General features: G+C 38.4%; 1 protein-coding gene across 2 annotated transcripts; it reads right to left on the bottom strand.

The window, feature by feature from the left end:
- Window positions 1-1,715: 1,715 nt before the first annotated feature.
- On the bottom strand, window positions 1,716-7,251 carry LOC138961793 (F-box/LRR-repeat protein 8-like). Of its 2 annotated transcripts, none has more exons than XM_070333471.1 (4): window positions 6,203-7,251; window positions 5,466-5,677; window positions 4,564-4,659; window positions 1,716-4,145 (listed from the first exon to the last, which is right to left on the bottom strand). In XM_070333471.1, the coding sequence occupies exons 2-4, from the start codon at window positions 5,667-5,669 to the stop codon at window positions 3,228-3,230; spliced, it is 1,218 nt and encodes a 405-aa protein (XP_070189572.1). In that variant the 5' UTR covers window positions 5,670-5,677; window positions 6,203-7,251; the 3' UTR covers window positions 1,716-3,227. The 2 variants fall into 2 exon arrangements, with proteins under 2 accessions (XP_070189572.1, XP_070189581.1); XM_070333480.1 differs by having other exon boundaries at window positions 6,581-7,251.
- Window positions 7,252-16,128: the final 8,877 nt, after the last annotated feature.

Raw genomic sequence — 16,128 nt, 5'->3', positions numbered from 1 at the left:
ACCGGTTACTTTGGCCTTTGCGCAAAAGCCCGCGAAAACTTTCCGTACTTTGTTCACGCACTGCTACCGCCCGCCTCAGTTATTGAACTTTCATGTTTGAAAGTAAACCAGATTGCACAGATTGTGTTACAAGTTACATTTTCCTGTTTGTCTCAACAGATCAATTTTTTTTTACAAATTTAAACCATATAATACATGTATTCATCCTACATACGTGAGAGAGACACCCGCGAGATAATAATCGTGCAAATCACACGTGTGTATATCATGTACATGAGGTCATGTCAAGCAAGTCTGGCAGGGACCTGTTTTTCCACTGCTCATGATGCCAAAGTCACCGAGACAAACGTTATTATAGAAGAAAAAAATTGCGCTCGCTAATTACCCTCGATGAATTTTTATAACTAACACGTCACGCCACACTTTCAGAGTGACGTTTGTTTGCTTTGACGTAATAGATTGCACGAGGCTTTAGAAGAGATCGATGTTCCAAAACAAGTGTCTTCAATTTAGCTGCCCTGAATGCAGGACATTTTCAGTAAAATACACGTAAGTACAGTATAAACAGAATAATACATGGCTTGCTGTTTCGTACCAGATTTACACTCGTTGCTTTTTCAAATAGTGAACAGCTCGCTTTCGCTCGCAGTTCAATATTTAAAAAAACAACTCGTGTAAATCTGGTACGACACAGCAAGCCATGTAGTATTCTCTATATATTTTTTTTCTTCAAAAAAGCAAAAATTGGTACATTTTTGTACTAAAAACTCTGATTCTAAAAACAGAATTTAATGGCAAACTTGAAGCTCAGATGTCAAGATGACACCAGATTGCACCATCTGGGTTCTTTGGATAAAAAAAATTTCCGGGGGGGCATGCCCCCGGACCCCCCTAGCCCTAGTAAGGCTAGGCGCTTCGCGCCGTCGACTTGACGCTTCGCGTCTTCAGTTCTAAATGTTCCGCCTTTTTTACAGTTTCAATTCCCATGCCTGGTGTATTCGCCATGCACGGCCAAAGTTCTCGATGGATCTGCTTCAAATTTGGTGGGCTTATTCAGAGAGACCCCGGACACAACCTCATCGATGAGATATTTCAACACGTGCTCTCAGCGCGCAGCGCTGAACCGATTTTGGTTCCACCTCAGCTACCCGGGCCCCCATACCGACACACCAAAGCCGTTACACCACATCACAACGCCAAAGTTCTCGCTGGATCTTTTTCAAATTTGGACACCGTATTCAGCTACACCCCGGACACAATATCATCGATGAGATATTTCAACACGTGCTCTCAGCGCACAGCGCTGAACTGATTTTGGTTTTTGTGTTCATTTCACCATTATAAGTAACTCTTCCTTATCTTCTCCAGTGTTTGGCGTTTATCTCCCTTCCTTCGTGTGGCTTTCCCGTTTGTAAGTTACTATTACTATTTTTAGAATGTCACTGCGCTGTCCACTGCGCTGTCCACAACGCTTCCCTTGCACCCGTAAGTTGTTCTTACTGTCAAAGTGAAAAGGTCGAATCAATTTATAGCCATGCGAAAAATACACTCTCACCTATCTCTATATATTTATAGATACAGATATGCATATATATATGCGGCTTCTCTGTGTGTGTGTGTGTTTGTGTGTGTGTGTGTGTGTGGGCAAAAACCTGTGTATTGTAGAGTTCTGTTTGTGATGTGGTCTAGCGGCTTTTGTCTGTCTGTATGTTCTGGCATTTGAGAAGCCACAGCAGATAATATAGGGCTAAGAAATAAGCTCTAAAATTCTCAATCCCGTTTGACAGGACTTCGCCTTCAAAGGTGATTGTGGTGAACCGCCACGCTGTCTGTCTCTGTCTCGCGATTCACCCCGGCGAAGCCGGGTATTCCTCTAGTATATATATATACATGTATTAACTTTACAAAAATTACATGCATTATGGCATATTTAGGCAAAAGTATCACATAAGGCACATGGGCACAGTCAGAGAACAACTTTGAAGTACAATGATACATACAGTTAATAAAACTGTGCAATACAGTGGAACCCCCTTTCAAGACACCCCCCCCCCCCATTTTAAGACTCCCTCCTTTTTAAGACCTTGTTTTCTCAGTCTTTCTGTTCATAACCTCTGTACAATCACCCTCATTTTAAGAGTCCTTCCTTTTTAAGACCCGATTTTCTCAGATTTTTGGAAGGGGGTTCCACTTTATTGAAGTCAGAAAAAACAGAAATTGCATATAAAAAAGCATTGTTCAATTGTCTACACCCACAACTTATGTTAATTGTTGCTTGCAGATAATACAATGCTGATTACAAATTGGCGTCTGGCTTCTTCTCATACCTCAACTACCAAATGAATATTGTGAAAAAACATAACACATCATGGCATTGCCAATATTATGACATACAGGTTTAACCTGAGGTTACCTCTACACGCTACTTTCTGCAAAAGCTCAAATCAAAAGCAGATGGATTACTCTATACCTACATTCAAGCGTCACATATAAATGCAGACAATTACATTATTTTCAATCACATGCCATTTTCATCACAGAAATGCCTAGTTTTGACCTTTTATCCATTTTTCCCTGTGCTACATAGTTAGAAGTCCCTCCAACAAACAAACAAAAACAGAACAAACTTATAATATAATGATATATAAATAAAACCATAATTTACTCCCCATTAAATATGAAAATAAAGTCTGATGCAGCTATCAATGTCTGCCTTTTTAATAACAGATATAAGAAAACAAATCTGACTTAACCCTTACACTGGTGCAATTCTGAAACACATGTTACATAGCCACTGGTGAATTAACAGAGAGAAAAATAAAGACAAACGGTCATATAAATTTTCGCATCCATGGGAGGTAATCGGAACCGACGAAACAGACTGAGCCAGTAGCGCGACATATGTCGTGACAACCAGCCTAAGGGTTAAACAACCTGAAAACATTCTTTTTGTAAGCAGTCTGCAAACACAATACAGTATTGCCTGGGTTCAGTACTAATTCGTTTCCTCATTACGACAATCACTCTGTCCATTAGCTGAGAGCCCATCAGAACTGACATAAACTAGTCTTTGCGACCTTCTTTAAGTACTTAAATATAAATATGAACAAACAAACAATAAACAACAAAAAGTACCATTTTGCTTAAAAAAAAAAAAAAGTCTTAACATCATCAGATATCCTAAGACTTATCCATCAACATAACAAACCCTCTAGATTAGCCACACACTATTTGTGGCTGTCCAGTCTGTCTTGAGCTTCTTCAACAGTCTCCGCCCCTACCACCCAAGGCCCCTCCTGCATCCTCGACTTGAGAATGTAGGCTCCAGAATTCTTGATCTGTGGGCGCAGTTCCAGGATTTGACTGACGACACTCTCGCTCAACACACAATACACTACCAAGGAGTTAAGTCGCTTACAATTCTCTGCCATGCGCAGCAGAGCTTGTTCCAGCTCTTCAGAGTTTCGAGTCTGCAGCACCATTTTCTCCAGTGTCTTGTGGTAACAGTTCGTGGCGTGGTTCACTTCATCATAAACGCGTGTGAAAGTATCCAGGCGCAACTCGGTGACAGGTATTTCAGGCTTCATCACTTCACAGATTCGATGGAGTGGGCAAGTGTGGTCAAAACCAAGTGACACCCGAAGAGTGGGGATTTTTTTCAACAGCTGAGACCAAGCTTCAGATGAAAGATCTGTTGTGTATTTTGCCTCCCGTCGATACAGAATAGACAAATACTGCAGACATGGTGCCTCCTGATCAGCAATCTCAGTCAAAACATCGTCTGTCAAACTGAGCTGGAAAACGCTTAGACTTTTCAATCTTTTGCATTTTGATACCAGATGACGAAGGCAGAGAGGTGATACCTTACAAACAAGACTCTTGTTCTGAATGTTCAGGTACTCCAGCCCTGGGTGGTTGTCTGACAAAATGTTGAACAAAGAGTCGTCCAAAGCAATATCCAGACCACTGAGATCTATATGGGTTAACTTGCTGAAAGGTTCTAGGTCATCCCCAAATGTGCCAAAGAGAAGTTTCAGTTCCGCAATGAATTCCTGGCCTGCGTAGAATAGAGGATTCTGACCCAAACAATGCATTGTCAGCGAGCACAGCATGCGTTCTTTGTTCTTGGCAAGGATGTTTAGTGCCTGAAATCATAGTCATAAGAAAAAAATCATTACCTAAGTAAAGAACTAGCATGAATAAAAATAAAAATATGGCAGGGTGTCCCTCTAGGCTCTGTGCAAGCACCAAAACAAAACTGATTTTAACTCTGACAGTAACCACTCTTTGCGCATAATTCTCACTACCTCTCCCCAAATCCCAAGCACCACCCCTCCCCCCCCCCCCCCACCCATCCAGCTACTTGTATTCCCTTTTCCAAGATTTTCTGTTCATTAAATTAACCTCTGCGAATTTGCATTTATTTTCAGACTCTCTAATTGTTGAGACCCGATTTTCTCACATTTTTGGAGGTTGTAATAGGGGGGTTTCACTGTATTAACTTTAATAAAGAATAGGGGGGGGGGGGGGGGTAAACAAAAGCATGTAAAAAGATTCGCTTACTTTGCAGGCATTCTTGCGATTTTGACAGTCTATCTGGTCGACTTCAATCACCAAAGCCTTTATACGATGACCATGTAGTTCCACTGGTACCAGCACCTTGAGACAAATAACATTCCGTCAGAATAAAATGATCAAATAACACAGACCAAACATAAACAACTGGGACACAAAGAAAACGAGCAGAAAAGTACTTTTGCAGGTCCAATAAAAATGCACACACATTTACGCGCGCACATACACACACACACACTCATACACAGAGACACATTCCCGCGCGTGCGTGGACTCACACACATCACAAACGCCTTCACAGTAACTGACAATAGTGATTTGTTTTTAAAAGTAATTATTTATTTGGATTATTAAAAGTGACGCTCCAACAGCCAAGGGAAGAGATCCGACCAACCCCGACCACCTCTGGTGACAAACTGCTTGAGCATGTGGAGGAATTACAGAAGACGACCAACGTCATCTTCAGAACTGATCTCCCAAGTGTGACAGAAGAGAAGAAGAAGAATATCAAAGGGAGCAGACTTCAAGCTTTATACAGTGGATCCCCCCTTTTAAGACCCCCCAAATTTAATTAAGACTGCCCCTTTTTTAAGACCTTGATTTTTTAGATTGTTCATAATACCTGTAAATTAACCCCCATTTTAAGACTCCCTCCTTTTTAAGACCTGATTTTCTCAGATTTTTTTGAGGTCTTAAAAGGGGGGTTCCACTGTACATCAATTTACAGGAACTTTAGGAATTGATTGCGCAGATATAACATGTTGATCGCTCTGCAGAGACGCAAACAATGAGCTTTACATATATATATATGTATGCATGTGTCTCATCTGAATCATCCAAACACAGCCGTATAATTAGCATAAGAGTTTTCTCTCTTCACATTTACCAACCTTTTCATGCACAGGAAGCAGAAATTTGCAGACAAAACGGCGCCACAGAAGAGGGTGCTGCAGGCAGGTGTTCCAGGTTTTGCAGGCGAGCGCTGCCTGAAGTCGTTCGAGGGGAGTCAGGTAGGAAAACACAGAAACCAGAATGTGCTGTGGCAGAACCTCCCATGTTTTGGATGCGAAACAGGGTTTTGCCTCTGAACCCATTCTGTCATCTACAGAAAAAGACACACAAAAGACATACATGTACTTCATATGGTACTCTTGGTTTTTGTTTTACTTATTTGTCTTCATACTGGCTTTTAAACCTTGTCTTTATATATTTTAATTCATCCTCAATTTTGACCTTTTCTCAAGTTCTCCAGAGTTTCTGTAATTATAATTGTTATGTTATTAAGCTCTTGACGATAATGCTGTTAAATAGACTGCTCTTAATATTCTTGATTCAAATGGGAGAATTTGCTTCAAAGTGATCAATAACACAACATGTTGAGCAAACTCATTAATCGATTCAGTTACCCGACTGATTATTGCAGCAAGGTCATCCATCGTCATGCATGGCCATAGAGGCACACAAAAGGCCTAAATTGATCCCTTTATCAAATAGATCTAAGAAAACAAAATAAGACAATTCACCAATGTGCACAATGAAGTCCACTCAAGAGTCCTAAGACTTCAAATACCATCACTCTGCTGGTACATTGTGATAACTTCCTTGCCCCATATATATGTATACACACCTGTTGAACGATATATATATGTCTTATGAAAGATGGGCGGTTCCCCGTAGTTGCTCCAACTTGTAATGCCGATACAGCCACATCGTACCAGACGCGGCCCTTTTATGACAAAGCACCCTGCTAGAAACTATATACTCCACATTACTCAGCACAGTATTTAGCAGTGAGATTATCGTCTACAGGTATTTCCTTTTAAGGCAATGTTTGATCTTCAAGGTTGCAGCGATAATACTTGAGTCAGCCTGTGCTTCGGATTAACTTGTCCGTCTTTAATACTTCATCACAAACAGCAAGCTGCCATAGTAACTGGTGGGATGAATTTGAACTAAACTTTCACTTGCTGCCGAATGAGCATCCACAAATAAAGGTTTTAAATACCTGCGAAAGAGTTTACGAAAGCACCTTGACCTTCCTTTACTAGTACTTGTATCCGAAAACCTCCAAAAACCCCGAAAACCTAAAAAAACAAAACACTGAAAACCCCATTTAGACTAACTAAATCTATCTTCAAAGTGAAGTATTGGACATGCCTGTGAAAAGTAAGCCTGATTCATGCTACATGCACCCTTATATTTGTGTTGAGAGCCGGATTATCGACGAAATCGATGCAACAATTTCAATGCAAGGGAGGTTACTCGAAAGCACAAGTATTGATGACGTCATGTGATTAGTGCTTCCGCTCCTTCGTAAATCCTCGCACAAACACGAAAATAAAGCCATGAACGGTGAAAGTTGCAAATATAAATCATGATTGCAAACAATTATGTAACAAAACACGATCTAAGGACGAATTTTCTTCTCTCTGATGAGGTTTTCGTTTTTGTTGTTGAGGTTTTCGGGGTTTTTCGGAGACAAGTAGTACCGCCTTCGCTGTGTTGTTGATTACAAATTGTACAAAATTCGTCTGCTATGGAGGTATCATTGTGTGGTTTGTTATAAGTATCATAATGTATCAGATGACTCTAAATTCTTAATAAAATGCACACATGTATTGTATGAGTGTGCTATGATGAATTAGTGTATACGACAGAAGTATGTAAAGGTCAGTTAAGACTAATTTAAGATGTGTCATATGACACCCTTCACATTTTTTGTTTCGTCTGTTTACAGGAACACACTGATAACATTAGTTAACTTTCACACCGAGTTCTTTTGGTCATGATTTGAGCACTGGGATTAAATTTACTTTACATATAATTTTGTTCTTATTCCCAAGTGTTATTCATTCACCTGTTTTTTTATATCGACTCCCAAGCAGCATTTTCATGATTTTGTGTTTCTCAGGTTGTTAGACCAGCCTGGAGACAACATATATGAGCCAATGTCAAAAGGTGCTGTCTGACAGCTTCGAAAATCAAAGTACACCCAAAGTAAAATGACTGGTGTTTTGAGTTGCTTAACACATTCAGTATATAGTTTCTAAAGGAGAAAAGGGAAAATCTTTCACAACGGCTGTGTTATTTGGCCGTTAAGTTGAGGCTTGACGAGTGTCTCTTGTGGCATGTAAGGACATAAACCTGATTTTTTCCTTTTTTTTCTAGAACTTTCATTTCTACTGAGCTCGCATATGAGTATTGGGGTGTAGATTAAATATAATCAAGGTAAAAGCGCATAAAATGTGTATGTTAGCAACATGAATTCATTTATTGCTATCACAGTCACAAACGGTATGTGCTCCATACAAAAGTTCTTTAATTTGAGGTTTTCTCAGATATTGTTGAAGTCAAAGCTTTGAAACTTCACATACTTGTATGATTGTATGACCTCCAGACATGGTGAGAGAGTAGTTGACCTTCGTCACATTTCAAGGTCACGGCGGGGTCGTATTGGGTCAGAAAGTGATAAATTGGTATTTTCTCGAAAAGTTTTAAAGCAACAGCTTTTAAACGTCACACACTTCTTTGTTGAGATAATATCCAATCCTGATGCTCAATTTGGTTTACTCTTGTGAAATAGCAAGGTCATAGCAGGTCTGTCTTAATGAGGAGAAAAAAATGTATCATTGTTTTTTTATGTTTTTGGGGCTACATCTTTGAAACTTCACAAATTTCCAGAGTTTGATAGCCTACACACATGATATAAATATGGGTGACCTTTGTCAAATGTCAAGGTCACGGTGGGATTGTCTTCGGGTCAAAAAGGGAATAATTTGGAATTTTCTCAAAATGCTTTGTAGCGAAAGCGTTTAAACTTCCCATACTTCTATGTTTTGATGATATCAAAATATGATGCGAGTTTGATTCTCCCTTGTCAAATATCAAGGTCATAGCAGGCCGTCTAAGGTGAACAAAAAGTAAAAAGTATCATTGTTTTGAATGTTTTGAGGGCTACATCTTTGAAACTTCCACATTTCCAGGGTTTGATGTCCCCCATAGATGATACAAATATGGAAGACCTGCGTCACATTTCAAGGTCACAGTGGGGTCATGAAATATATTCCCAGGACAAGAAAACGCCCTGACATGACGAAAGACTAGTTGACTCTGGTCAAATGTTAAAGACACAGTAAGCCTCCCGTAAACCATCACAGATACTGTCGGGCTTTTACACACAGTACAAACACCCTTTCATTTAAACACTCACCGCTTGAGAACATCCTAGGTGCCCTCCGTAAAGAGCGAGCAATTTTCAAAGAATTTATTTTTGCGTGGTTTGAGCCATCGTGAACCGTGTGATCCAGTTTCCCTTTTTCACAATGTAGTCGTCAGTTAGTAATTTGAATGCGACTCGATGTGAGCTTATCTGACTATGCACGAAACAAACGGCTGTGGTTCACAAGAACTCTAGCGATGGCTTTTGACTGTTTAGAGGAATCGGCGATAGGCATAAACCGTCGTCTGCTACGAGAACCACGACCTTGCGTGACCCTGCTTCCGGGCTTTTTTTTTTCAAACTTTAAAAACTTCGAATTGTACTGATCTTGTCTTGATGAAAAAAGAATTCTTTTATGATTTAAGAATGTTTGTGTAACAAGCTGTCAATTTATTATTTAGATTTTAAATGTTAGGTCTAGCGCCAAAACGCACCACGGTCCGATTGTCTCTGAGACAATCCGCAAAATTAATTCTGTAAAAATTGCTCGCTCTTTACGTAGGGCACCAGGGATGTTCCCGTTTAGTGAGCGTTCACATGGAAGGGTGTTTGTACTGTGTGTAAAAGCCTGACAGTATCTGTGATGGTTTACGGGAGGCTTACTGTGCCTTTAAGGTTTGTAATGTTGGAGTCTTTTTTTTTATTTCTTTTTTACATTTAGTCAAGTTTTGAAATCCCCATACGTTTTTTTCATTTGTTTGATAAATGTCTTTGATGACGTCATATCCGGCTTTTCGTGAAAGTTGAGGCAGCACTGTCACGCCCTCATATTTCAACCAAATTGGTTGAAATTTTGGTCAAGTAATCTTCGACGAAGCCCGGACTTCGGTATTGCATTTCAGCTTGGTGGCTTAAAAATTAATTAATGACTTTGGTCATTAAAAATCTGAAAATTGTAAAAAAAAATAAACATTTATAAAACGATCCAAATTTACGTTTATCTTATTCTCCATCATTTGCTGATTCCAAAAACATATAAATATGTTATATTCAGATTAAAAACAAGCTCTGAAAATTAAATATATAAAAATTATTATCAAAATTAAATTGTCCAAATCAATTTAAAAACACTTTCATCTTATTCCTTGTCGGTTCCTGATTTCAAAAACATATAAATATATTATATTTGGATTAACAACAAGCTCTGAAAATTAAAACAAATAGACATACAGAAAAGCGTCCTATCCTTCTTAGTGCAACTACTACCCCGCTCTTCTTGTCAATTTCACTGCCTTTGCCATTAGCGGTGGACTGACGATGCTACGAGTATACGCTCTTGCTGAAAAATGGCAGCTACTTGACTAAATATTGTATTTTCGCCTTACGCGACTTGTTTTATTTGTTGCCAAGCACATCATTGTGGGGCTTTTAATGAATAACATGCATCCGTCCACTCACAATATATTTTCTTTCATCCTTCAACATTTACCACTCAAAAAGTCTATAGTATTAAAATTCATGAAACAAATGAAAGGCATCTACGGATGTATAGATACATAATTGACCACACTCATTTGGAATACATTCTGACAATTCATTATAAAGACATCTTTAGAGAGACAGAGAGAGAGAGAGAGGAGAGAGAGAGAGAGAGAGAGAGGGAAAGAGAGAGAGAGTGAAAAAGGGGGGGGGGGGTCAGGGGGGTAATGATGGTGGAGGTAACATTTACAATTGTTTTTATTTAAAAAAAGTTACTAAATATTTGTCTTGGAACTTTTTAATCAAAAATAAATATTTCTGATCTGCAGTTGCCTTTTGAAGATAACAACAAGTCGCGTAAAGGCGAAAATACAACATTTAGTCAAGTAGCTGTCGAACTCACAGAATGAAATTGAACGCAATGCTATTTTTCAGCAAGACCGTATACTCGTAGCATCGTCAGTCCACCGCTCATGGCAAAGGCAGTGAAATTGACAAGAAGAGCGGGGTAGTAGTTGCGCTAAGAAGGATAGCACGCTTTTCTGTACCTCTATTTGTTTTAACTTTCTGAGCGTGTTTTTAATCCAAACATATCATATCTATATGTTTTTGGAATCAGGAACCGACAAGGAATAAGATGAAAGTGTTTTTAAATTGATTTGGACAATTTAATTTTGATAATAATTTTTATATATTTAATTTTCAGAGCTTGTTTTTAATCCAAATATAACATATTTATATGTTTTTGGAATCAGCAAATGATGGAGAATAAGATAAACGTAAATTTGGATCGTTTTATAAATGTTTATTTTTTTTTACAATTTTCAGATTTTTAATGACCAAAGTCATTAATTAATTTTTAAGCCACCAAGCTGAAATGCAATACCGAAGTCCGGGCTTCGTCGAAGATTACTTGACCAAAATTTCAACCAATTTGGTTGAAAAATGAGGGCGTGACAATGCCGCCTCAACTTTCACGAAAAGCCGGATATGACGTCATCAAAGACATTTATCAAAAAAATGAAAAAAACGTATGGGGATATCATACCCAGGAACTCTCATGTCAAATTTCATAAAGATCGGTCCAGTAGTTTAGTCTGAATCGCTCTACACACACGTGTACACACACACACACACACGCACATACACCACGACCCTCGTCTCGATTCCCCCCTCGATGTTAAAACATTTAGTCATAACTTGACTAAATATAAAAAGAGGCATTGAAGCCTTGGTTTTCTCATAAATACTTGTGCACATTTTAGCAACCAAAATTATACAGTTTAATTCTTTCAACAGAGCTGCATGCATTTTTCGATTTTTAACTCCAAACATGATTTCATGCACAGTTAACTTTATCTGTTTATCCAACTGTACCCAAATATACAATTCAATTTATTTCCAAAACTCAAGTACCACTGGGCCAAAGAAAAAAAGTGTTCTATATAGTCAATGCTATTACTACAGTGTGAACAAATATTGTCTTCCACAACTTTCATTTTACATAACATAATATTTGTTGGGTAAATATTGTGAAGTAATTTCCATTGTAATACTCGTAGCCTTGTCTCTTTAACCGATTCAAAACTCATCAGCCAATCTTTCTTGTCAATTTCATAATTAAATTTCCTCCTCCAAAATCCAATTGCACACGGTTCAACAAGTTTCATGCTTACTAATTATTTTCTAAACTGTTGTGCGTTGTGTACTTTCTTACCACGATAAGAGGGGATATCCATCAAATCAATTTCTTCCTTTCCGTGCATCATCTTATTAATAACATTTACAACAACAGCACGAACCATGTTATATTTCAAAATTCTCTGTGGGGATTTTCATAAAACATCACAAATGAACTGATAGGAAACAAACTCTTTTCTATGTAAAACATCATATACGCTAACAAGACCCTTTCTTGTCCAATCTTCAAAATACAGTACATTTCCATCATAAACAAAATATTGGTTATTCCATAAAAGCGGATTAAATAAGTTATCGCAGACAAGTACTAGTGCTGGTTTAGCTTGTCAACTTTCAACATTGTGTTGGTGCATGTCTCACAGAGGCACTGCAGAAAAGTCCGATTGGTAGACAGCAGGATGTGTTTTGGGCGCCTCCGTGCAAAAGGGGTCAGAGATATTTTGTACAACGGATTTTCAGATTTGAATATTTCAAACAAGTCCTCCACTTTCTTGGTCAGAACTTTCTTCTGGATCATTGACACTTTTGACACTGTACGCTTTCCAGGCACATCGATTGATTCCCTGTCGTAGAATTTCTCCACTTTTGTGTCTGTCGGACGTTTACGCACGTACAGTTGCTTGAGAGTTCTACAACTGTCTTGATGTACTGCTTGTCGCTTGAGTAACGTTTTAATGAAATTTTGTTTCTGAAGAGACTCTTTGTCCCGCTTCCTGGAAATGGCATTAAATGCCATTTTTACTGACTTCAAAAAGCTCACTGGTCTTGCGAGATTCGTCAGATTGTCTTTTTCTTGTTTTCTGTGGTATCTGTCCATTCTTATTTTGTTCAATTCCCTCTTCTGTTTATCTGTCATGGAAGATCTTCTTTTGCACTGCCGAAACTTAGCATTTTCTTTGGTTTTCTTCTTCTGCCTGTCTGCAGGTGTCTCCGCTTTACGAATTATGTTTTTAATAGCCGTTTTCTTCCTTTTTGCTGCAGTTAGCGGAGAGCTGTTTTTCTTTTTTTCTTTCTTCGCGCGAGCCCTGGGACACACACACACACACACACACACACACACACACACACACACACACATACACACACACACCGCACATTATGAGTTGTAATGTTGAGTATCGGTATCCTCATATTTGTAGTTCTTTAATTGTCCATGCAATGATAATCTCGGTGTGAAACGGCAGGTCTGCAGCAAACGGTTTAAACTGAAAATCATTAACCCGGAGACGGGTTTTAGCGCAAAACATTGGGTAGTTTTTTTTCCCGGTTTATTTCTTTAAAAAGAATTTTACATAAACACATTCCTAAACCTACCAAAATCTGACACATTTTGCGCGCTTGAATGCATGCGTGCATCGGTGCGTGCGTGTGTGTGCGTGCTTGCTTGTGTGTGTGAGTGCTTGCATGCGTGTGTGCATGGGTGCGTGCGTGCGTGCGTGCGTGCGTGCGTGCGTGCGTGCGTGTGTGTGTGTGTGTGTGTGTGTGAGTGTCCTCGTTACAGTCTGTACACTGAAAGGTAATCAAATTCGCATACTCAATTTTTAATTCGACTCTGGATTAGATGGAGACTTGACAGAAGATTCTACAGATTTGTAAATTACCTGCTCAACTGTTTACGATGTCTTGCTTTCTCGCGATCCATTATGCTCTCCGCTCGTCGGTCCGGTGTTCCCTCCAAGCCTTGCTCAATACGTTCTGTCTATCCAGGTAGGCAGCATACTCCTGGTCGGGTTTTTTTCATCCTTTTCTTGTATTCCGAGCATCGCTGGGCACCGGACTGTGTTTTTTGGGCCGCGGTCTTAACACTAGCGCGCCGTGCGCGAAGTTCAGAAAACGGCCTAGATGATTGGGAATTCTGGCCCATTATTATTTCTTCCTGGTCATCTCAAGAGAGTGATGAAGAACAAGCATTTGTCGATAATTAAAGCACGTAATCAATCTTCTAAAACAGTGGTTTTAATTACATAAATTTTGTTTGGATGGACAAATGACGTCGTGTGTCTAGTGTGACCTGTGACGACAAATTGTTCTGTCACACAATAATGACAATTCCTTTTTATTTCTTCTTTTCAAAAACTGTGATTATGAAGCAGTCATTTGATTTGCTTCTGACTGCTAGCCAAAAAAAAGAAAGAAATTAAAAATTTTGTGGAAAAAAAAGGAAATTTGCTAAAAAAGTGTCTAGTGTGACATTGTGACGACAAAGCTTAAATTAGCCAGAAATGGTACCAAACTTCAAAATATAGTGGTTATTTTCATTGTTTTTCCTTTTTACCGACAGTTTTTGTTCAAAACTGGTTCTTTTGTGTATCTAGTTGAACAACAACATTTTTTGGAAGCTTTTTTAAAGTTTGAGTTTTTGTGACGCAAAGAGTCACGCTAGACACGCAATTTTCAAACTTTAATAATTTCTTTAAAAAACGGACAAATGGGAAGAAAAACACACAGAACTATGTATTGGGGTTCATGCAATCATTTGGTTTAAATCCAACTGCCCAGAAAAAAAGCTTATTAGCATTTTTTCTAAACCTATCGAGAGTACTCAAACACCTTGTCAAAATACGTCCCTAAAAAGCACTAATTTGCGTAATGAATGAGGAGCAGAATTTTAACTGTTTATAGTTAGTCTTTGGTTTTTCTCTGCGATCATCTTTATTCATTAATCTCTCAGAAAAACCAAAAGTTCCATCTGAGTGTACATTCAGTAAATAGTTACAGAACTTATAAAATACCTAGCGTACCCACAGCACCTTTTGACATTGGCTCATATAGGCCAATTGTAGCAGATAATGACAAATTTAATGGGTTCTTTCATACGTAAATTCGGGAAAACCCTATCTAGCATCATACAAAATTGTTCATAACTCTAGAAATACACTTAAGTCTTTTTTCAAAAACTATAGTCTGTTTCAAAGACTTGCAACAATTTTCAACATTATAAATAAAAAAAAACTACACTTCTCTTTATTTGAATCAATTTCAATTTCAAAATCATTGTTTTAGAGTGTCAGCCACCGACCTGACGATATGACGACCATAAATATTGAACGCAGAAGAAGAAGAAGAAGAAGAGTGCAGATAAAAAAAAATCATTGTATGAAGAATTTGAAAAAACAATTGATTATACCGGCCTACTTACCAAGTGCCCTGAAAGTTAACTATCGGTGTAGGTATACATGCATAGGTAGTATAGGGACAATGAGTATAGGCTTCGCAGCCTTTTTACGTCCCCTCGCTCATTGTATTCCAAATTGTATTTGGGTCTGTGACAGCTATAGTAGGCTGCTGGATTTCTGCATTATTTGGCAGAAATGTCAGCCTTATGTTGGAACTTGTTTGTAGCCGTATGGATGCCAGCACTTTTGTGAATTATCTACTTCTATAATATTGTATCATGTTAAAATTACATCCGTTACCCTTGTCGGCATTGCAGTGGAAGGTGTGCAAACTGGAATTACATCCAACTGTAATTCTTTTGGTAGAACTTTAAAGTGTACTGGAAACACTTTTACAGATGGCCGACCAACACATTTGACCAAGCAGCAACTTGAGAGAAAGAAAATTAACTATAAACTTACTGTGAGTTGGCATGCTTGAGTGTGTGTTCATTGAATAAAAGCTGTAAAAGTTTGTCAACAAAATTAGGGAGAATGTTGACATTACACATACTTTTTACATTTAGTCAAGTTTTGACTAAATGTTTTAACATAGAGGGGGAATCGAGATGAGGGTCGTGGTGTGTGTGTGTGTGTGTGTGTGTGTGTCTGTGCGTGTGTGTGTGTAGAGCGATTCAGAGTAAACTACTGGACCGATCTTTATGAAATTTTACATGAGAGTTCCTGGGTATGAGATCCCCAGACGTATTTTTCATTTTTTCGATAAATGTCTTTGATGACGTCATATCCGGCTTTTTGTAAAAGTTGAGGCGGCACTGTCACACCTTCATTTTTCAATCAAATTGTTTGAAATTTTGGCCAAGTAATCTTCGACGAAGGCCGGACTTCGGCATTGCATTTCAGCATGGAGGCTTAACAATTAATTAATGACTTTGGTCATTAAAAATCTGAAAATTAATGTAATTAAAATTATTTTTTATAAAACGATCCAAATTTACGCTCATCTTATTTTACATCATTTCCTGATTCCAAAAACATATAAATATGTTATATTTGGATTAAAAACAAGCTCTGAAAATTAAAAAGATTAAAATTATG

Source organism: Littorina saxatilis, linkage group LG1 (assembly GCF_037325665.1).
Source record: "Littorina saxatilis isolate snail1 linkage group LG1, US_GU_Lsax_2.0, whole genome shotgun sequence".
In the NCBI taxonomy this organism is placed as follows: domain Eukaryota; kingdom Metazoa; phylum Mollusca; class Gastropoda; order Littorinimorpha; family Littorinidae; genus Littorina; species Littorina saxatilis.
Note: the sequence above shows the minus strand (reverse complement) of the source record. Positions and strands in the feature narration are given on the sequence as shown.